The sequence below is a fragment of the Polyodon spathula genome, chromosome 5 (assembly GCF_017654505.1).
Source record: "Polyodon spathula isolate WHYD16114869_AA chromosome 5, ASM1765450v1, whole genome shotgun sequence".
Classification (NCBI taxonomy): domain Eukaryota; kingdom Metazoa; phylum Chordata; class Actinopteri; order Acipenseriformes; family Polyodontidae; genus Polyodon; species Polyodon spathula.
In genome coordinates this window covers 1,410,921-1,432,784 of record NC_054538.1, presented here as the reverse complement: position 1 = coordinate 1,432,784, position 21,864 = coordinate 1,410,921, and the positions used below count along the sequence as shown (strand labels likewise).

Below are 21,864 nucleotides of genomic sequence, written 5' to 3'. Positions count from 1 at the left end.
ACACTTTGAAATACATCAAACAAATTATGCAACCTTTATTTCAGGGTTCTGCAATCCCAGTCCTGGAGGGCCATTCCATTCCAGGTTTAACAGGTAAAATGAGATCAGGAACAACTTCAGGGTCTGGATCGAGGCTTAATAGGTTCAATGAAACAATTTAGAACAAGGCTGGAATAAAGACCAGGAGTGGATGGACCAGTTCTGGACACCCCTGCTTTATTTAGTTACAATTGAAACATTAAGATCTTGGCACTGTAAGCATGAATAAATAATATGGTGTTTAGCAAGAAAAGCTACTGACACTTCCAGCTAGGAATGCTCCTGCAGTCAAAGTGAAAAGCAGAAGAAATGTGTGTACTGTACCACTCTGTACAATTTTTAAATCCCTGTTAACATATCTAGCTTCATTCTTTTTGCTAGGGTTATTACATACATAATGATATGCCGTGAGATGAAGGAGACTTTATTACATCACCTGAAATCAGTCAGGCCTTTGGGGAGGTATGGTAGAATGGTGTACTTGCTGTGTCTGTTTGTAACTGAGAGTCACTGGAATATCGTGAACTCTCAGTACTTCATCTTTTTTTATACAAAGGAAAAAGACATCATCTGTAAGGTGCTATTTCTGTATAGAATACATTTACTTTATCTGATACTGCGTGAGATTGTTTACATAAAGGCTGGTCTAATCCGAAGCAAATGTATTGATAATATAAAACCATATCCATATTTCACAGTTTTACCTGTGCTTTTTTTTTTAATAAACACCCCCAAAAAATCCAAGGAATTGTTGTGGAAATGTAGAAGGAAAAATAAAGAAAAACAGAAATCTCTCAAGCTGTTCATTTTTAATAATACCTGAAGTGCAGGATGAGTAGGGTTTTAGATGAGTATTGTGGGGCAGAAGGTGGCTAACATGGTGTATTTTGTTCCATTGGTAGTTGCTTGGGGTCTGGTGTGTGAGCGAGTGGATGGCTGCAGGAAAACCAAAGGAGTTTCAGCTGGTGGAGTTTGGGCCAGGCAGAGGTTCTCTCGCCAGTGAAGTTCTGCGGGTGGGTCACCAAGGAAGCTACCTCTGATTGGTACAGTACTAAGAGGTTTCTGATACAATGGTACTGATACTGTTGTGTCCCCACAATAACTGATTAACTAACCTGGTACACATGATCTCTCAAAATTGCTTTTCAGGATTCTGATTTGTAAATGTATTTATTGCAGTACAACAGAAATTCGGCAGAGGGAGCCATTGCGCTTCAATAATAGTTAAGGGGTACAGCACACTAAAGCTGTGAGGGTAATAATGCTTGACAAAAATGCAGGCTTGTGTTTGAACACAACTGTTCGGGTAAAGTTTTCAAGTACGTTTTCCTTAATGTAAGTCAGGTCATTTTGAGAATTAAATTGAATGCTGTGCTGTTTCTTTTAGATATTCTATTGGTTTGGCTCTGTACCTCCTGCCAGCTTGTTTAATTAAGTGCACGTGGAAGATACCCACACAGGTTATCTATCTTTCATGACCCGATTACATAGAAAATCAACAGCATCCTGTTTGCTTGCAGCTTCTGTTTCGTTCAAGTCTCATCCTGCCTGGCTTAAATAAACGTTTCTGAAGCTCAGACTCAGCTGCCCGATGTCTCTCCTGTTCCTCAGGTATTGAAGCAGCTGAAGTCAGTGATGGGCTAACGGTGTCTCTCCTTTTCCTCAGGTATTGAAGCTGCTGAAGTCAGTGATGGGTTAACGGTGTCTCTCCTGTTCCTCAGGTATTGAAGCTGCTGAAGTCAGTGATGGGTTAACGGTGTCTCTCCTGTTCCTCAGGTATTGAAGCTGCTGAAGTCAGTGATGGGTTAACGGTGTCTCTCCTGTTCCTCAGGTATTGAAGCTGCTGAAGTCAGTGATGGGTTAACGGTGTCTCTCCTGTTCCTCAGGTATTGAAGCTGCTGAAGTCAGTGATGGGTTAACGGTGTCTCTCCTGTTCCTCAGGTATTGAAGCTGCTGAAGTCAGTGATGGGTTAACGGTGTCTCTCCTGTTCCTCAGGTATTGAAGCTGCTGAAGTCAGTGATGGGTTAACGGTGTCTCTCCTGTTCCTCAGGTATTGAAGCTGCTGAAGTCAGTGATGGGTTAACGGTGTCTCTCCTGTTCCTCAGGTATTGAAGCTGCTGAAGTCAGTGATGGGTTAACGGTGTCTCTCCTGTTCCTCAGGTATTGAAGCTGCTGAAGTCAGTGATGGGTTAACGGTGTCTCTCCTGTTCCTCAGGTATTGAAGCTGCTGAAGTCAGTGATGGGTTAACGGTGTCTCTCCTGTTCCTCAGGTATTGAAGCTGCTGAAGTCAGTGATGGGTTAACGGTGTCTCTCCTGTTCCTCAGGTATTGAAGCTGCTGAAGTCAGTGATGGGTTAACGGTGTCTCTCCTGTTCCTCAGGTATTGAAGCTGCTGAAGTCAGTGATGGGTTAACGGTGTCTCTCCTGTTCCTCAGGTATTGAAGCTGCTGAAGTCAGTGATGGGTTAACGGTGTCTCTCCTTTTCCTCAGGTATTGAAGCTGCTGAAGTCAGTGATGGGTTAACGGTGTCTCTCCTGTTCCTCAGGTATTGAAGCTGCTGAAGTCAGTGATGGGTTAACGGTGTCTCTCCTGTTCCTCAGGTATTGAAGCTGCTGAAGTCAGTGATGGGTTAACGGTGTCTCTCCTGTTCCTCAGGTATTGAAGCAGCTGAAGTCAGTGATGGGTTAACGGTGTCTCTCCTGTTCCTCAGGTATTGAAGCTGCTGAAGTCAGTGATGGGTTAACGGTGTCTCTCCTGTTCCTCAGGTATTGAAGCTGCTGAAGTCAGTGATGGGTTAACTGTGTCTCTCCTGTTCCTCAGGTATTGAAGCTGCTGAAGTCAGTGATGGGTTAACGGTGTCTCTCCTGTTCCTCAGGTATTGAAGCTGCTGAAGTCAGTGATGGGTTAACGGTGTCTCTCCTGTTCCTCAGGTATTGAAGCTGCTGAAGTCAGTGATGGGTTAACGGTGTCTCTCCTGTTCCTCAGGTATTGAAGCTGCTGAAGTCAGTGATGAGTTAACGGTGTCTCTCCTGTTCCTCAGGTATTGAAGCTGAACCCAGCATCCTCCTGCAACTCATTCTGTACTGTGCATGGAGTGCTTTCACACAGACTCATAATGCAACTATCTTCTGAGAAATGAAAACACATTTAAGGGGCACTGCACCTTTATCTTGTGAATTTGTTGGCTTTTATTTCTAAATAAGGTTTCACATCCCCATACAGGAGCAGTGTCTTATACATGAAACTAAATGGGTGATTGCATTTTCACAGGAAACAGATGTGTCCGATTGTAGAAGTATAAACCCATGTGACTGTTTGTATGGTTGTCCTTTTTTTCAAAAATATCCCACACTCTTCCCCCCTTCGGCGCTATGCATAGATGAGATCAGTGCCCCTACTACCTTGTAAGTACCACTTGCCTTAAAACTAATTAAAAACCCTGGGTTAAATATTCATATCATTCATTGCTTCAATCTTGCAGATTTTAATCATTTGAAAACAAAACGTCTGTTTTCCATTAAACCACATTCTACAGCATTCATGCTCTATTTGATCTAGTTTAACAGACACTTTAAATGGACTGCCAGTCCTTTCATCATGCAGATGTTTTCAGCACAGTTATTAATCCCAGCCCCTGCCTGCCAATGCTGGTGTTCTCCTAGATGCATTAAGTCTAGCTGGTGTTGTTTTCAATTTGGAAAAGGGCATTTTAAAACGATGTTGCCAGAAGACTTGCCAGGTCCCTTTACTTGGTTTTGCTTTACACAAGGGTAGCAGAATGCTAAATAATAAGGAGAAGAAACCTGCTGTTTCATTTAGCTGGCACTACTGAGACTGCTGCCCACAGTGGCCTCTGCTCCGAGAGAATGCCTCAGATTGAGATTGTTGTATAGAAAGGTTGGGTAGTGATTGACAAAAGCTGACTGTTTCTTCCTTCCCTGTAGAGCAACCGATTAAAGAGCTTGCAAAATGATCTAGTCATGACACTCTTGAGCTTTTAAGTATTATAATAATTCATTTTAATCTTCTTTACATTTTAATAGATGTGTTATGAATTCTGTGTTTAGTATAGCATATCTGAAACTTGGTGTGGGCATTCCTTATTAACTATTATATCACGCATGTACAAATGTGATGATTTTGTATAATACGTTTAAAAAAAAAAAGTTATTCCACATGTAACAAGGCAAGGCTGGTGCAAACTGGCTACCATATCCCAGGACCACTGAACAAAAGGAGTTCTAGAGCTCTTAACATCGTGTCACCTGCAGGGCTCCCAATGGGGACGGCAGTCCACCCTTTCACATGCACAGTGAATTCATCTTTCACACGATAGTGACACTAAGCTGTAAAGAGCATAAATTAAAAAAGCTTACACTGGTAAAATGTCCAGTATGTTGCTAAACAACTGGTCTTTAGATTTTTTTTATTTTTTTGTTCATTTAGGCTGATGAAGAGAGGGAACATGTAGAGGTGTGCCCTGGGGGCGGAGTCCTGGTTCAGAGACTGACCAATCAGATCAGTGATGATGGAGGTGCGGCTCTGATAATGGACTACGGACACGCAGCAGACAAGACGGACACTTTCAGAGTGAGCAGAACAGCCTGGTGGCTCCTGATTCATTCAGTGGTTAGCTAGGCTGTATAGAGCTGCAGATACACTGCATGGTTGGCTAGGCTGAGTCTATATAGAGCTGCAGATACACTGCATGGTTGGCTAGGCTGTATAGAGCTGCAGATACACTGCATGGTTAGCTAGGCTGTATAGAGCTGCAGATACAGCAGATTCACTCCATGGTTGGCTAGGCTGAGTCTGTATAGAGCTACAGATACACTGCATGGTTGGCTAGGCTGAGTCTGTATAGAGCTACAGATACACTCCATGGTTGGCTAGGCTGTATAGAGCTGCAGATACACTGCATGGTTAGCTAGGCTGTATAGAGCTGCAGATACAGCAGATTCACTCCATGGTTGGCTAGGCTGAGTCTGTATAGAGCTACAGATACACTCCATGGTTGGCTAGGCTGAGTCTGTATAGAGCTACAGATACATTCCATGGTTGGCTAGGCTGTATAGAGCTACAGATACACTCCATGGTTAGCTAGGCTGTATAGAGCTGCAGATACAGCAGATTCACTCCATGGTTGGCTAGGCTGACTCTATATAGAGCTACAGATACACTCCATGGTTGGCTAGGCTGTATAGAGCTGCAGATACAGCAGATTCACTCCATGGTTGGCTAGGCTGAGTCTGTATAGAGCTACAGATACACTGCATGGTTGGCTAGGCTGTGTAGAGCTGCAGATACACTGCATGGTTAGCTAGGCTGTATAGAGCTGCAGATACAGCAGATTCACTCCATGGTTGGCTAGGCTGAGTCTGTATAGAGCTACAGATACACTGCATGGTTGGCTAGGCTGTGTAGAGCTGCAGATACACTGCATGGTTAGCTAGGCTGTATAGAGCTGCAGATACAGCAGATTCACTCCATGGTTGGCTAGGCTGACTCTGTATAGAGCTACAGATACACTGCATGGTTGGCTAGGCTGTGTAGAGCTGCAGATACACTGCATGGTTAGCTAGGCTGTATAGAGCTGCAGATACACTGCATGGTTGGCTAGGCTGACTCTGTATAGAGCTACAGATACACTGCATGGTTGGCTAGGCTGTGTAGAGCTGCAGATACACTGCATGGTTAGCTAGGCTGTATAGAGCTGCAGATACACTGCATGGTTAGCTAGGCTGTATAGAGCTGCAGATACAGCAGATTCACTCCATGGTTGGCTAGGCTGAGTCTGTATAGAGCTACAGATACACTGCATGGTTGGCTAGGCTGAGTCTGTATAGAGCTACAGATACACTCCATGGTTGGCTAGGCTGTGTAGAGCTGCAGATACACTGCATGGTTAGCTAGGCTGTATAGAGCTGCAGATACAGCAGATTCACTCCACGGTTGGCTAGGCTGATTCTGTATAGAGCTACAGATACACTGCATGGTTGGCTAGGCTGTGTAGAGCTGCAGATACACTGCATGGTTAGCTAGGCTGTATAGAGCTGCAGATACAGCAGATTCACTCCATGGTTGGCTAGGCTGACTCTGTATAGAGCTACAGATACACTCCATGGTTGGCTAGGCTGTATAGAGCTGCAGATACACTGCATGGTTAGCTAGGCTGTATAGAGCTGCAGATACACTGCATGGTTAGCTAGGCTGTATAGAGCTGCAGATACAGCAGATTCACTCCATGGTTGGCTAGGCTGAGTCTGTATAGAGCTACAGATACACTGCATGGTTGGCTAGGCTGTGTAGAGCTGCAGATACACTGCATGGTTAGCTAGGCTGTATAGAGCTGCAGATACAGCAGATTCACTCCATGGTTGGCTAGGCTGACTCTGTATAGAGCTACAGATACACTCCATGGTTGGCTAGGCTGTGTAGAGCTGCAGATACACTGCATGGTTAGCTAGGCTGTATAGAGCTGCAGATACAGCAGATTCACTCCATGGTTGGCTAGGCTGAGTCTGTATAGAGCTACAGATACACTCCATGGTTGGCTAGGCTGTATAGAGCTGCAGATACACTGCATGGTTGGCTAGGCTGTGTAGAGCTGCAGATACACTGCATGGTTAGCTAGGCTGTATAGAGCTGCAGATACAGCAGATTCACTCCATGGTTGGCTAGGCTGACTCTGTATAGAGCTACAGATACACTGCATGGTTGGCTAGGCTGTGTAGAGCTGCAGATACACTGCATGGTTAGCTAGGCTGTATAGAGCTGCAGATACAGCAGATTCACTCCATGGTTGGCTAGGCTGAGTCTGTATAGAGCTACAGATACACTGCATGGTTGGCTAGGCTGAGTCTGTATAGAGCTACAGATACACTGCATGGTTAGCTAGGCTGTATAGAGCTGCAGATACAGCAGATTCACTCCATGGTTGGCTAGGCTGACTCTGTATAGAGCTGCAGATACACTGCATGGTTAGCTAGGCTGTATAGAGCTGCAGATACAGCAGATTCACTCCATGGTTGGCTAGGCTGAGTCTGTATAGAGCTACAGATACACTGCATGGTTGGCTAGGCTGTGTAGAGCTGCAGATACACTGCATGGTTAGCTAGGCTGTATAGAGCTGCAGATACAGCAGATTCACTCCATGGTTGGCTAGGCTGAGTCTGTATAGAGCTACAGATACACTCCATGGTTGGCTAGGCTGTATAGAGCTGCAGATACACTGCATGGTTAGCTAGGCTGTATAGAGCTGCAGATACAGCAGATTCACTCCATGGTTGGCTAGGCTGAGTCTGTATAGAGCTACAGATACACTCCATGGTTGGCTAGGCTGTGTAGAGCTGCAGATACACTGCATGGTTAGCTAGGCTGTATAGAGCTGCAGATACAGCAGATTCACTCCATGGTTGGCTAGGCTGCGTCTGTATAGAGCTACATACAGTAGCTTTACAAACAGGAGGTTGAGCACCAGCTCTCACAGTGGACATTGTACATTTGGAAGTGAAGACAAACAAATATTTCTAGTCCATATTTATCGTCTTGGGGCTCTTAGTATTTCCAGACATATGGAACAAATAACTGACTCGTCAACAGAAAAAGACCATGGGTGTAGAGAGGGACTGTGAGTGGAACCAGCTCACTGTACTGTGTGGGTGTAGAGAGGGGCTGTGAGTGGAACCAGCTCACTGTACTGTGTGGGTGTAGAGAGGGGCTGTGAGTGGAACCAGCTCACTGTACTGTGTGGGTGTAGAGAGGGGCTGTGAGTGGAACCAGCTCACTGTACTGTGTGGGTGTAGAGAGGGGCTGTGAGTGGAACCAGCTCACTGTACTGTGTGGGTGTAGAGAGGGGCTGTGAGTGGAACCAGCTCACTGTACTGTGTGGGTGTAGAGAGGGGCTGTGAGTGGAACCAGCTCACTGTACTGTGTGGGTGTAGAGAGGGGCTGTGAGTGGAACCAGCTCACTGTACTGTGTGGGTGTAGAGAGGGGCTGTGAGTGGAACCAGCTCACTGTACTGTGTGGGTGTAGAGAGGGGCTGTGAGTGGAACCAGCTCACTGTACTGTGTGGGTGTAGAGAGGGGCTGTGAGTGGAACCAGCTCACTGTACTGTGTGGGTGTAGAGAGGGGCTGTGAGTGGAACCAGCTCACTGTACTGTGTGGGTGTAGAGAGGGGCTGTGAGTGGAACCAGCTCACTGTACTGTGTGGGTGTAGAGAGGGGCTGTGAGTGGAACCAGCTCACTGTACTGTGTGGGTGTAGAGAGGGACTGTGAGTGGAACCAGCTCACTGTACTGTGTGGGTGTAGAGAGGGGCTGTGAGTGGAACCAGCTCACTGTACTGTGTGGGTGTAGAGAGGGGCTGTGAGTGGAACCAGCTCACTGTACTGTGTGGGTGTAGAGAGGGGCTGTGAGTGGAACCAGCTAACTGTACTGTGTGGGTGTAGAGAGGGGCTGTGAGTGGAACCAGCTCACTGTACTGTGTGGGTGTAGAGAGGGGCTGTGAGTGGAACCAGCTCACTGTACTGTGTGGGTGTAGAGAGGGGCTGTGAGTGGAACCAGCTCACTGTACTGTGTGGGTGTAGAGAGGGGCTGTGAGTGGAACCAGCTCACTGTACTGTGTGGGTGTAGAGAGGGGCTGTGAGTGGAACCAGCTCACTGTACTGTGTGGGTGTAGAGAGGGGCTGTGAGTGGAACCAGCTCACTGTACTGTGTGGGTGTAGAGAGGGGCTGTGAGTGGAACCAGCTCACTGTACTGTGTGGGTGTAGAGAGGGGCTGTGAGTGGAACCAGCTCACTGTACTGTGTGGGTGTAGAGAGGGGCTGTGAGTGGAACCAGCTAACTGTACTGTGTGGGTGTAGAGAGGGGCTGTGAGTGGAACCAGCTAACTGTACTGTGTGGGTGTAGAGAGGGGCTGTGAGTGGAACCAGCTCACTGTACTGTGTGGGTGTAGAGAGGGGCTGTGAGTGGAACCAGCTCACTGTACTGTGTGGGTGTAGAGAGGGGCTGTGAGTGGAACCAGCTCACTGTACTGTGTGGGTGTAGAGAGGGGCTGTGAGTGGAACCAGCTCACTGTACTGTGTGGGTGTAGAGAGGGGCTGTGAGTGGAACCAGCTCACTGTACTGTGTGGGTGTAGAGAGGGGCTGTGAGTGGAACCAGCTCACTGTACTGTGTGGGTGTAGAGAGGGGCTGTGAGTGGAACCAGCTCACTGTACTGTGTGGGTGTAGAGAGGGGCTGTGAGTGGAACCAGCTCACTGTACTGTGTGGGTGTAGAGAGGGGCTGTGAGTGGAACCAGCTCACTGTACTGTGTGGGTGTAGAGAGGGGCTGTGAGTGGAACCAGCTCACTGTACTGTGTGGGTGTAGAGAGGGGCTGTGAGTGGAACCAGCTCACTGTACTGTGTGTGAATTGATTTGTATGTTGAGGTTTATCGTTTTGGCCGTCAGTACTGCACAAGGTTTGGATTTAAATTAATCAATTATTTTGTATTGTCACCGGTTAATGAAATAGTTAATAATTCATTAATTACATTTCAGTAACATTAAAGTATACATTTTACCATTGGTCAAAAATTAAAATAAAAAAAATAAAAAAATGAATAAAGATTGTCTAGTAAGGAAGTGTGTCTCAGTTGAGTATGTGTTAAAGGCAGTAGTAATACTATAACAGTCATGATATTGCAGTTTCCCATCTGCTTGCCGTAGACCTGTGCCTTTAATATCTGAGTGGCAGATCTTAACAAGGTAAGATGAGTAGGCGATCGACAGTATCTGTTGTAGTCATAACATCTTGTCGGCTGGGGAAAAAAAGGGAGAATTTCAGTAAGTGTGACTAATACTATAAATAGACAAATAAACCGTACACAGAAAAGCTTTGAACACGCGCCATGAAAACTGCTTGCGGTCTCTTTAACCAACATGGATTCTGCTGAGGGCAAGGGATATGTAATTACCTGTCTTGTGTGTCTTCATGGAATTACCTCTCGTGTGTGTCTTCATGGAATTACCTCTCGTGTGTGTCTTCATGGAATTACCTGTCGTGTGTGTCTTCATGGAATTACCTGTCGTGTGTGTCTTCATGGAATTACCTGTCGTGTGTGTCTTCATGGAATTACCTCTCGTGTGTGTCTTCATGGAATTACCTCTCGTGTGTCTTCATGGAATTACCTCTCATGTATGTCTTCGTGGAATTACCTGTCGTGTGTGTCTTCATGGAATTACCTCTCGTGTGTGTCTTCATGGAATTACCTCTCGTGTGTGTCTTCGTGGAATTACCTCTCGTGTGTGTCTTCGTGGAATTACCTCTCGTGTGTGTCTTCGTGGAATTACCTCTCGTGTGTGTCTTCGTGGAATTACCTCTCGTGTGTGTCTTCGTGGAATTACCTCTCGTGTGTGTCTTCGTGGAATTACCTGTCATGTGTGTCTTCATGGAATTACCTCTCGTGTGTGTCTTCATGGAATTACCTCTCATGTGTGTCTTCGTGGAATTACCTCTTTCATATTCTGCTTTCTGGCACAGGATTTCCATGGTCACAAACTCCACGACGTCCTCATGGCAGCACGGCCGATGTGGATTTCAGATACTTAAGGAGGATGACGGAAGAAAGGGTGCTCTCTTTTGGACCAATCACACAGCAGCAGTTTTTGCGGAACATAGGTATTGATGTCAGGCTGCAGGTAGGGTGCACAGAACTCCTTAATGCTTTCTGAGCGAGCCTTAGACTAAAGCAATACATCAGTGTGCTCCACATTAATAATCCCTTTTCTTCCTAAATATCTACCATATATATTGTACACACCACCACTGCCCATAAACACAAAGACACTTTAAATGAAGAAGCTGTTTATTCACTAAACGTTTATATTCTACACAGCACCACTGTCCATAAATAGATACGTTGAAGAGATAATTAAGCAATAGCAGTGAAGGCTTGGGGGCATTTGTGGCAGAAGCTGAATCCTGGGGTTTATGACCCACGGACAGTTATTATTTGCCCTTAGAAAATTGGCTTTTTATTTCCTGGCATCTCATTGGCTAGTGTCTGACAAATGATCAGGCTGGAGTCTTGATTTACAGTTTAAAACCGGTGTTGGTTTTATTTTTCTTACAGTGCGGTGGGGAAACAGCCGCTAATTAAACAAACAAACAAAATAAACCTTGCTTTCAGTTGGAGAACTAACTAAACAATACTTTGTGTGGTCCCTGTGCATACATGCGGGAACTCCTGACATCTAGTGGTCAACACATTACACTGCAGGGAACAAAGCTTCTCAACCACAGTAATCATGAGTCTGCTTTTAGGAATCAACCACTTATAAGAATCAAATCACCCGGGACAGATGTGATTCTTATAAACAGAGTGCACTGTATTTAAAAAAAAAAAGGACAGATTACACGTGTTACAGAATCTGTCAAATGCACAGATTCCAATACATTGTTACATTCAGAGGTTCAGATTCCAATACTGTACCTCAGGGATCTGTGCCACAAATATATATATATATATATATATATATATATATATATATTTTTTTTATTTTTTTAAATATCCCCTTATTGACAAATTACTTAGCTATTTTTTTTTTTTTAACCAAATGATTTCATAACAGTGTACTGGTAAATTCAAGTCTATATAGAGTTAATTTACACTTGTGTTATCTGAATTAATATTGAAAAAAAAAAGCCTTTTAAAATTGTGTTATACGTATTTTCAGTCTCCATCTAAAGCATTCTTATGGATGTTTGCTTTTTACTGCCATCAGTAACTCCATCCACAGTAATTCTGAATGTTTTCATTTCAAATGGTGAAGCACTGAACTTGTGTTAATTATTTACATACCACGGTTTTCTGGCCCAGTTCCTCAAAATAATTCCAAACCTGGCTTTGTGTCGTTCCTTTGTTTAGAGATGTAATTTTATTCTGAATATATTACAAAATTGACATGATGATGAACCCTGAGAAAATGGGAGAAAGATTTAAGTTTTTCGCCCTGGTGCCACAGAGCAGAATAGCACAACCACCGGGGAAGAAAGCTGAACAGAAAGGAGCAGCTGCCCCCACCGCCTGTGTCAGGTTTGAGTGAGCTGGGGCTCTGAACCGACTCTCCAGTGCTTCCAGGTCTGGTTATCAGTGGAAGCAGACTTAGCTTTTGTTACTCAGAGCAGCAGGCTTGTACACCACTTTCAGTGCTGTAGCAGGCAGGCTTGTACACCACTTTCAGTGCAATGCCAGACTGGCTTGTACACCACTTTCAATGCAATGCCAGGCTGGCTTGTACACCACTTTCAGCGCAATGCCAGGCTGGCTTGTACACCACTTTCAACGCAATGCCAGGCTGACTTGTACACCACTTTCAATGCAATGCCAGGCTGGCTTGTACACCACTTTCAATGCAATGCCAGGCTGGCTTGTACACCACTTTCAGCGCAATGCCAGGCTGGCTTGTACACCACTTTCAATGCAATGCCAGGCTGGCTTGTACACCACTTTCAATGCAATGCCAGGCTGGATGGCACACTTTCAGTGTAATACCAGGCTAGATTGCATACTTTCAATGCAATACCAGGCTCGTTTGTGCACTTTCAATGCAAAACTAGGCTAGCTTGCACACTTTTAATGTAATACCAGGCTGGTTTGTACACTAGAGTGATATTAGGACAGGACTTCCGCGGGATTCCCATGGTATAGGAATACATCTCTCTTTGTTTGGATGAAAATGGAAATAGAAATGAAACTGGCAGGACCGTGAATAAAGTGTTTTAAATCTCATGGGAACTGAAGGCTGCGGGAATGAGTGGGAGAAGCCTGACCACTGTGGGAAGAGCAGTACCAAGCTTTAGCTTGTCAGACGAGCTACAGGAGCTGTCGTTGGTCAAATATGGAGTCCCTCAAAGACCCACTCTTTCCCCCATTTTATTCAGTATTTATCTAGAGCCCATGGGGGTGGGATCATTGAGGCATGTGGACTCCAGTACCACCAGTATGCTGATGACACACAGCTGTATGTGCGTGTCTCAAGCAATGTTGAATTGTTGAGGGCTGGCCTGGAGTGCTGCCTGTCAAAGGTGGATGGATACCGGCTTAATTTAAATTGGTTGAAACTAAACCCTTCAAAAACAGAGGTTTTACTATTAGGATCGACAGCGACCCTCAAGAAGCTCGAGAATAGCTTTACCCCTCAGAACATTAATGGAACCACACCTATTGTAGTTACTAAAGCTGGGGACGGGAGTGATTGACAGTCACCTTTTGTTTATCCCCCAAATTAATCAGATGGTTATTTCCTCTACTTTTCTCTTGTGTAATTTAAAAGTTATTAAACTGTTTTTGCCAGGTTCCCTTTTTCAGACAGTTGTACAAACTCTTTTAAGCCCAAAGCTGGACTGCTGCAACTCCCTTTATTCAGGCCTTCCTGTGGTCCAGCTTAATAGACTTCAGAGGACTGAAAGCATGGCAGCTTGCCTTGTGTCTGGGACTCCACTGTGCTCCCACATCATTCCGGTTCTGAGGGAGCGACACTGGCTCCCAGTCCCAGAGTACATTTCCAGATTGTTTACACTGTTTATAAAGCGTTAAGTGGGGTTGGACCCATCTATCTTCAAGCTGTTCTTCCTGTTAGAATTAATACCAGGAATTTACATTTGAATGGTTCCCTCCTTATTTCTCCACCTGTATGGATTCACAGAAGTCTGAGTACACATTTGATTTGTTTTATTTTATAATATCACATCAACTAAAGTTCTTGTAGCTTCTCTGACAAACTAAAGTTTGGTGCTGTATTGCTCCCATGACATTTAAAAAAACTCTTTATTCCCAGTCCCACCCGTTCCTGCCAGTTGAATTTTCGATCCCATCCATTCCCTTAGAGAAATGCATTCCCATACCGTGGAAATCCCACAGAGTCTGCGGGTACCGTAGGAGTCCCAGCCCAATGGCAATCTCTATTGTACACCATTTTTAATGCAATACCAGGCTGGCTTGTACACTTTCAGTGTAATACAATTTTCTGAAAGTTCATTGAGGGCTAATTCACTTTTCACTTATCTTCTGATGCCCTTCATCTCACGTCTAGCTTGAGTTACAAATGAAAAGTCTCACCCTAGCCCCCAGCTTCATAATTGGCAGTGTGTGTGCTTGTGAGACGGCCAGGATTTCTGTTCCAACCCCAGTATCTAAAGACCCCACTTAGACAAAGCAGGCCGTTTGAAACACTTTCTTTTGTGGCTAGCGTTCAAGCGGATTCCAGTTTTGGGAGAACATGTAACATGGTTTTTCCAATCAGAGCTCTAGTCCCTGAAAGCCTGTTCAGTCAGGGCTCACAAAAGAAAGCTTTTTACAGTCATCATCTTAAATACAAAATAGAACCCTAAAAACATGTAAAGATGCTTAGAGTTTTATTAAATCTGCAAGTACTGAAATATACAAAACACCTGCCAATCCAGCGGCAACTCTGATGTTCAAAAGATTCTCAGGAACAAGTCATTCAATTCTCTTAACAGTTTTCAGAAAGGCAGCCCAGTTTTGCCTATCACATCAGAGATCCTACAAAAAACTAAAATGGGTAGCTTTTTGCTGACCAATGATACTGCATTAAATAGCTCTTACTACATTACCATTGGTTCATCACAGAACTAAAAACTTCTTACAAATATTAAATAAAAAAAGTAAAAACATACAGCACTTTCAATAGCAACTTGCAGTTACATGTGTTACATTTCAAGGCTTTTTTTTGGCCTCAAATCAGTATTTTGTTTTGGCCTTTTGTGATAACATTTCTTACACTTATTGGTCTTAACATCTTTTAACATGGGCCATGTTTACTAGGTTCTAAATGTTTCCTAAACTCTCCAATGAAATGCAGTTATTGTGCAAGACCATACGTTTCATATGCTGGTTACACTCGGGCAGGTTGACAGATGGCAGGGCAGGCTGCTGGTATCCTGTTTTCACTGACAGTTAAGCCATGCTGTGTGGATCAATGGTTTTGTTTTTAATCACTGGTTTGGACGTGTCTCCAGCTTCTGGTTTTAATTGATAGGCTGTATTATTGGGTAAGAGGACTTAATACAGCAGGGATCAAGGGATCAGTGTTGGTTCATACTGTGCTGTCCCATCTTTGTTGCCTCTTAAATAAAGCTTTGGAGGTCTATGCAATTGCAATGTTTGTAATGCAGTAAAGTTAGGGATTCACAAGTGTACAAGACTGACAGTTCAGCTTGGATGCAGAGAAAGTCGCCCCCCCCCCACCCGAACATGTTTCTTTTACAGTTATTTCAGTGATTTAACAATAAAGGATTGGGGCATAAAATAAAAACAAGTGATAGAATGTAGAATGGTTTTTGTTCAATAGGCAAAAAAAAATAAATCTATGCATTTGCTAAAATTGCACTTAGGAAGAAAGGTAGCTCCACACATCAGCATTAACAAATATATCCATAAACCAAACACAAACCGTGTCTGTGAGAAAGCTTAGCCATGAGCAATCAAACACAGTGCGAGAAAGCTTCGCCATGAGCAGTGAAACACAGTGTGAGAAAGCTTAGCCATGAGCAGTGAAACACACACAGTGTGAGAAAGCTTAGCCATGAGCAGTCAAACAAAGTGTGAGAAAGCTTAGCCATGAGCAATCAAACATGGTGCGAGAAAGCTTAGCCATGAGCAGTGAAACACACACAGTGTGAGAAAGCTTAGCCATGAGCAATCACACAGCTTGTAATGTTTTCCAGTTTAGGAGTGCAGATTGACATAGCTGTGCCTTTGATATCTTAAACAACATTGGACAGATACATTAAACTAGACGACACGTAATACAACAATCAATCACAAAGCTTAATTCAATGTAATCTACAGACTTAAAAAAAAAAAATTGTGAAAAGCAAATGAGAATGTGTTCAGCTCCACTGGCAGTACAGTGTGATTGGAAACTTGTCCACAAGCCAGTCCACTTCATTATCCTTGCTTTGGTAGGCAGTTTAGCCTCTGTAGTCTACCTGTATTCTGCTCATTGTAACGGAGACCAGCCCTTACAAGTGAACCTGTGCAGTTTAAGGCACTTTGTTTGGTGAATGGTTAACGCATGCAATAATCTGAGAATGCAGCAAGTGTGCCATCAAATTCAGGCGTCGATCTACCAGGAGAGTACGGCTTTACCGCAGATGCAAGGCTTTGTAACAGCGGCTATGCTGTGTTCTCATCACAGTCAATGCTGTTTTTTAATGGAAATGTATTTGAAGCAAAAGGTCGTATCAGAGAAGACGAGCATTAGAATGGAGTAGAATTTGTCTGTGAATTTCTTCTGGTCAATGAATCTAAATGAGAAAGGCAAACCAGAACCCTTTCTTCTGGTTTAGGCAGTAATTGGGATTTCTTTTTTTAAACCACTAAATGTTTCAGGCATGAAACAAGCATTACCTTTTATTAATCTGACATTGAGGTCAATTATTATTATTATTATTATTATTATTAAATCCTTATTGATTTTGGCATTCATAATACATTTCCACATGTATTTAATGTGGTAGTTTTCCTTTTTTTTCCTGTAAGACACAGAGATTGTAAGCACTTTTTTTACTGAATTGCCCAAGTCAGGAACATATTGCTTCTAAAGCAAGTTTCATCAGCACTGCCAATTACATTTAATCCAAAGTATTTTGAAATTGTCAGAAAGTCGTCTTTGATAATATTCAACATCCTAGGAATGAATAACAAACCACAGACCAGTGGCATCCTTTAAAGACTGCATGAAAGCAGATAATGGGCTGACTGGTTTGAAAGGGGTTATGTTTGTGATTCCAGCATGCTGGTGCACTGCCTAATGTGACGGATACACATGGTAACATACTAGGTTAAGAATGACTTCATTGTATATATAGAGGAAATGCCATGAACTTTCACCCATGAATTAGAGGAACACCCTGGGAGCCCTGCAGGGTAAAACGACCACAGCGTTCAATGAATGTTCACAGTAGTCTTCTTATATAACAAGGGTAATGTATGCAATAGAAAGTATGTTTAAGCCTCACTTAAACTCCACTGACAGCATTACTTTCTGTAGATCAATCTCTGCATCTGCTTAGCAAAGTAGTGAAATCTGGAACAATGCTATTCATGACCATTCTGTCATTGGACTGGAATCAAACGCAAGATACAGTAGATTCCAAAATGAGACACTGAAGAAATATACACGTGCACAATACAGTATTGTATTTGATACATCTTGGTTTCTTTATAATAACTGGGATCAAACAACTGAGTATTTGTATGGTTATAATGGGATATACCTACTGAGATGAATAATCCACTGTTTGGTCTGCAGTAAACTTCCAGCACATTGGAATACAGATTGTGCTCCAGGTTGGTCCTTCACATGCTCCAGTGAGGATCTCTTAATTAGGTCAGAGCAAAATGACCAATGAGAAGAGAGCTCTTACTGAAGAGTAACGTGAATCCACGGCAGTGTGAGTTTCAGACTGACCAATGAGAAGGGAGCTCTTACTGAAATTAGTAAAGTGATTCCACTGCAGTGTGAGTTTCAGACTGACCAATGAGAAGGGAACTCTTACTGAAATTAGTAAAGTCATTCCACTGCAGTGTGAGTTTCAGACTGACCAATGAGAAGGGAGCTCTTACTGAATACAGTAACGTGAATCCACTGCAGTGTGAGTTTCAGACTGACCAATGAGAAGGGAGCCCTTACTGAAATTAGTAAAGTGAATCCACTGCAGTGTGAGTTTCAGACTGACCAATGAGAAGGGAGCTCTTACTGAATACAGTAACGTGAATCCACGGCAGTGTGAGTTTCAGACTGACCAATGAGAAGGGAGCTCTTACTGAAATTAGTAAAGTGAATCCACTGCAGTGTGAGTTTCTCAATAAATACTGCATGGGTTAAAGACACTTCTAATTGTGTCGTCATGCCAACCAACAATCACTTTGATTTTTTTTTTTTTTTTATATTTCACTTTGGTCCTTTACACTAAGATTAAATATTTAATAATGTGCAAAAATCTCAAATCTTACCTCAAATCAATACAGGACGTAGGCAAACTAACAGCATAACATTACATAGGTGTTCCAGTTTAAATTGGAGAAGAAACCATCTCTCATTCAGAAACGACCCAAGATCATTTCAGAAAGACTTGGTATGGCAAGGAATGGACACTTAAACAAGAACATCTTAAAGTGTGCGTGTGTGTTTTTTTTGTTTTAAATACACAAAATAACTTTTTATTTCTCCTCACACTCTGCTTATACTACGCTAGACTTTTCTATGGAATGGGATGGTCAATATAAATATCCATGCTCTCACTGTCCAAGCTGGTCCAAGCTTTAACCATTTTCTGGCTGTGCTGTTGAGTACAAGTTTTGTTTCCACAGGGTATATGCACAGATAGAAAATATTTTCCTAGCCTAACACTGAGTTCAGTAAACAAGTATTTTATGGCTTGTAGAAGGCAGCGAGATAAGAGGCACTGGAAAAGAAAGCCTTATTATATCTGATTAATACTTTAAAATCACTTTAAAAACCTGAAGTCCACGTAACCTCAGTAGAAGCTATACCACCTCAGGTTACACATTAACACCCACACCTGTGTGACATGCCTGGCCTTGCCACACAGTCCTGAACAGCCCAGTGTACATGTGTGGTTGCTAGGTAACAATCTGGCCAGGCAGACCCAGCAGAAGCAGTGTGTGCTTGGTTCTGGTGGAGCAGTTCCAGGTTGCTTTGTGAGTGTACAGCGGCAGGGCCCCTGCACTCTAGACCAGCCCGTGAACAGATTTCGGTGATTAGGGATCCTCCTCCATGTCGTCGAGGTTGGGTGCCATTATGAAGTGCTTGGGGTGTGCAAGGCTGTGCTCATCCGCATACTCCTCCCAGCGTGCGTCGTCACTCTCGTGTGTGATGTAACGCTCTCCTTTCCAAGTCTCAAACTCCCTGAGATCCAGCCAAGTCTGATAATCCTGGGAGGGCAATGCAAAATTCAAACCATTAACAAACACAAATGAAGCTTATATTATTAAGAGAGACGTATTGGATTAACTGAAACATTACCCTTCCGTTGTGTGTGTGTGTGTGTGGGTATACACATGGTACATTACCTGTAGCCAGGGATGACTGAGAGACTTGTCCACACTGTAGCGCTTCCTCATTTTCACTTGAAGAAGATTGTTTATTAAGTCAGTCGCTATTGAAAGGAATGAAAAACAACATGTGTGTCAACTAATACAAAAAGCATAAGGAAAGGATTTAAACTGAATTATCATTAACATTATTGTCATCAACCTACAATAGAGAAAAACAATCAGGAATCCTTGATTCTATCTAATTTGGGTGGGCGCAAGGAGATTGAAGATAGAATCTCAACCCAGGTGACCTATATGCTCATGAGAGCACAAGTGTCTCATGTCCTCCTTTGATACTTTATCAATGCTTTCCACCCAGTACACTTCTTATCCTGACTATGACTAAGTCTTGAAACACACACCTCGTGCCACATGGTTTTCTCTGCAGGCTTTTAACCTCATATTGTCGGCCATGATCACAGGTGACAAATTAATTTATAAAAAGGTTTAAAATGGGTGTTTTCATGGTTTATGTTTAAGCAGATAAGTTATTGGCCATAATATTCAGTTATTTGAACATCTTTAGCCAAGAAGCAAACTACTGGAAATGATGGACTTCAAAATGTCTTAAAAAAATGAAGTGTTCAGTCACTTTGAAATACACAGACATTCGGGAGGTTGCATGAGGGGAACCTGTACGTCTCGGACAAAAATGTGGCGCTAACAGTAATAATAATAGTAACAACAACAATAATGTCAGCGTACCTTTACCGTCACCAGAAATCTCTTTCCAGGGATTTGGTGGGTACATGAAGGCTGCATTTTGAATCTGGTCGTTGATATCTTCCTCCTCGTTGAATGGGAAGGTGCCACTCAGGCTCACGTATACAATGACACCCACAGACCACATGTCCAGGGACCTGTTGTACCCTTTACTCCTGAGCACCTCCGGAGCGAGGTAGGCTGGGGTCCCCACCACGGAGCGCCGGAACGACTTCTCCCCAATGATACGGGCAAAGCCAAAATCACACAGCTTCACCTGCAAACACAATGCATACAAGAAATCAAGACGTATGTAATAAACTGAATTAATACACAGCTGTGAATACATATACATACATACAGTACTGTGCAAAAGTTTTAGGCAGATGGGAAAAATGCTTTAAAAAATAGACATGTTAATAGTTTCTATTTATCAATTAACAAAATGCAAAGTGAGTAAACAGAAGAAAAATCTACATCAAATCCATATTTGGTGTGACCACCCTTTGCCTTCAAAACAGCATCAGTTCTTCTAGGTACACTTGTACATAGTTTTTGAAGGAACTCAGCAGGTAGGTTGGCCCAAACATCTTGGAGACCTAACCACAGCTCTTCTGTGGATTTAGGCAGCCTCAGTTGCCTCTCTCTCTTCATGTAATCCCAGACAGACTCGCTGATGTTGAGATCAGGGCTCTGTGGGGGCCATACCATCACTTCCAGGACTCCTTGTTCTTCTTTACGGTGAAGATAGTTCTTAATGACTTTCGCTGTATGTTTGGGGTCATTGTCATGCTGCAGAATAAATTTGGGGCCAATCAGATGCCTCCCTGATGGTATTGCATGATGGATAAGTATCTGCCTGTACTTCTCAGCATTGAGGAGACCATTAATTCTAACCAACCAACTAACCAAGGTATGGCTTTTTGGCCGCAAGTCTTCCATGAAGGTGACTTCTGACCAGACTTCTCTGGACAGTAGATGGGTGTACCATGGTCCCCCTGTTTTCTGCCAATTCTGAGCTGATGGCATTGCTGGACATCTTCCTATTGCGAAGGGAAGTAAGCATGATGTGTCTTTCATCTGCTGCAGTAAGTTTCCTTGGCCGACCACTGTGTCTACGGTCCTCAACGTTGCCTGTTTCTTTCTGCTTCTTCAAAAGAGCTTGGACAGCACATCTGGAAACCCCTGTCTGCCTTGAAATTTCTGCTTGGGAGAGACCTTGCTGATGCAGTATAACTACCTTGTGTCTTGTTGCTGTGCTCAGTCTTGCCATGGTGTATGACTTTTGACAGTAAACTGTCTTCAGCAACCTCACCTTGTTCGCTGAGTTTGGCTGTTCCTCACCCAGTTTTATTCCTCCTACACAGCTGTTTCTGTTTCAGTTAATGATTGTGTTTCAACCTACATATTGAATTGATGATCACTAGCACCCATTTGGTATAATTGTTTAATCATACACCTGACTATATGCCTACAAAATCCCTGACTTTGTGCAAGTGTACCTAGAAGAACTGATGCTGTTTTGAAGGCAAAGGGTGGTCACACCAAATACGGATTTGATGTAGTTTTTTCTTCTGTTCACTCACTTTGCATTTTGTTAATTGATAAATATAAACTATTAACATGTCTAGTTTTCAAAGCATTCTTATTTTACAGCATTTTTTCACACCTGCCTAAAACTTTTGCACAGTACTGTACATACATACATACATACATACTGTCACAGACGGTTCTGGCACGTCCCTTTTGTGCTATATGCCATTAATTCCTTTTGCATGGAAGGCCTCGGTTGCAGGGGTGTGCAGTTCTTTGATGGACCCAGATTCAGTTAAAATGTGTTTGCCTGCTGATGATGGGAGTGAGAATGTAGAGATGGGAGCCCAGCTAACAAGACTGTTTTTGCAGGTATCAGGCTTTTAAAGACTGTCACCCACACCTGTGAGCAGAAACTGACCCACTGAGAGCAGAAACTGACCCAAGACTGTCACAGCTACT

At 43.4% G+C, this 21,864-nt stretch overlaps 1 protein-coding gene and 1 pseudogene across 2 annotated transcripts in view; one reads left to right on the top strand and one right to left on the bottom strand.

Moving 5' to 3' along the window:
- Window positions 1-813: 813 nt before the first annotated feature.
- Window positions 814-21,801, top strand: LOC121315390 (annotated as a pseudogene).
- Window positions 14,422-21,864, bottom strand: part of LOC121315389 (serine/threonine-protein kinase D3-like) — a 118,070-nt gene continuing 110,627 nt past the window's right edge. For both annotated transcript variants that reach the window (XM_041249444.1, XM_041249445.1), the window contains 3 exons: window positions 19,873-20,146; window positions 19,144-19,229; window positions 14,422-19,005 (listed from right to left, as the gene is read on the bottom strand). In XM_041249444.1, the coding sequence (XP_041105378.1) occupies window positions 18,832-19,005; window positions 19,144-19,229; window positions 19,873-20,146 (534 nt within the window). In that variant the 3' untranslated portion in view covers window positions 14,422-18,831. The remainder of the gene's footprint in view (window positions 19,006-19,143; window positions 19,230-19,872; window positions 20,147-21,864) is intronic.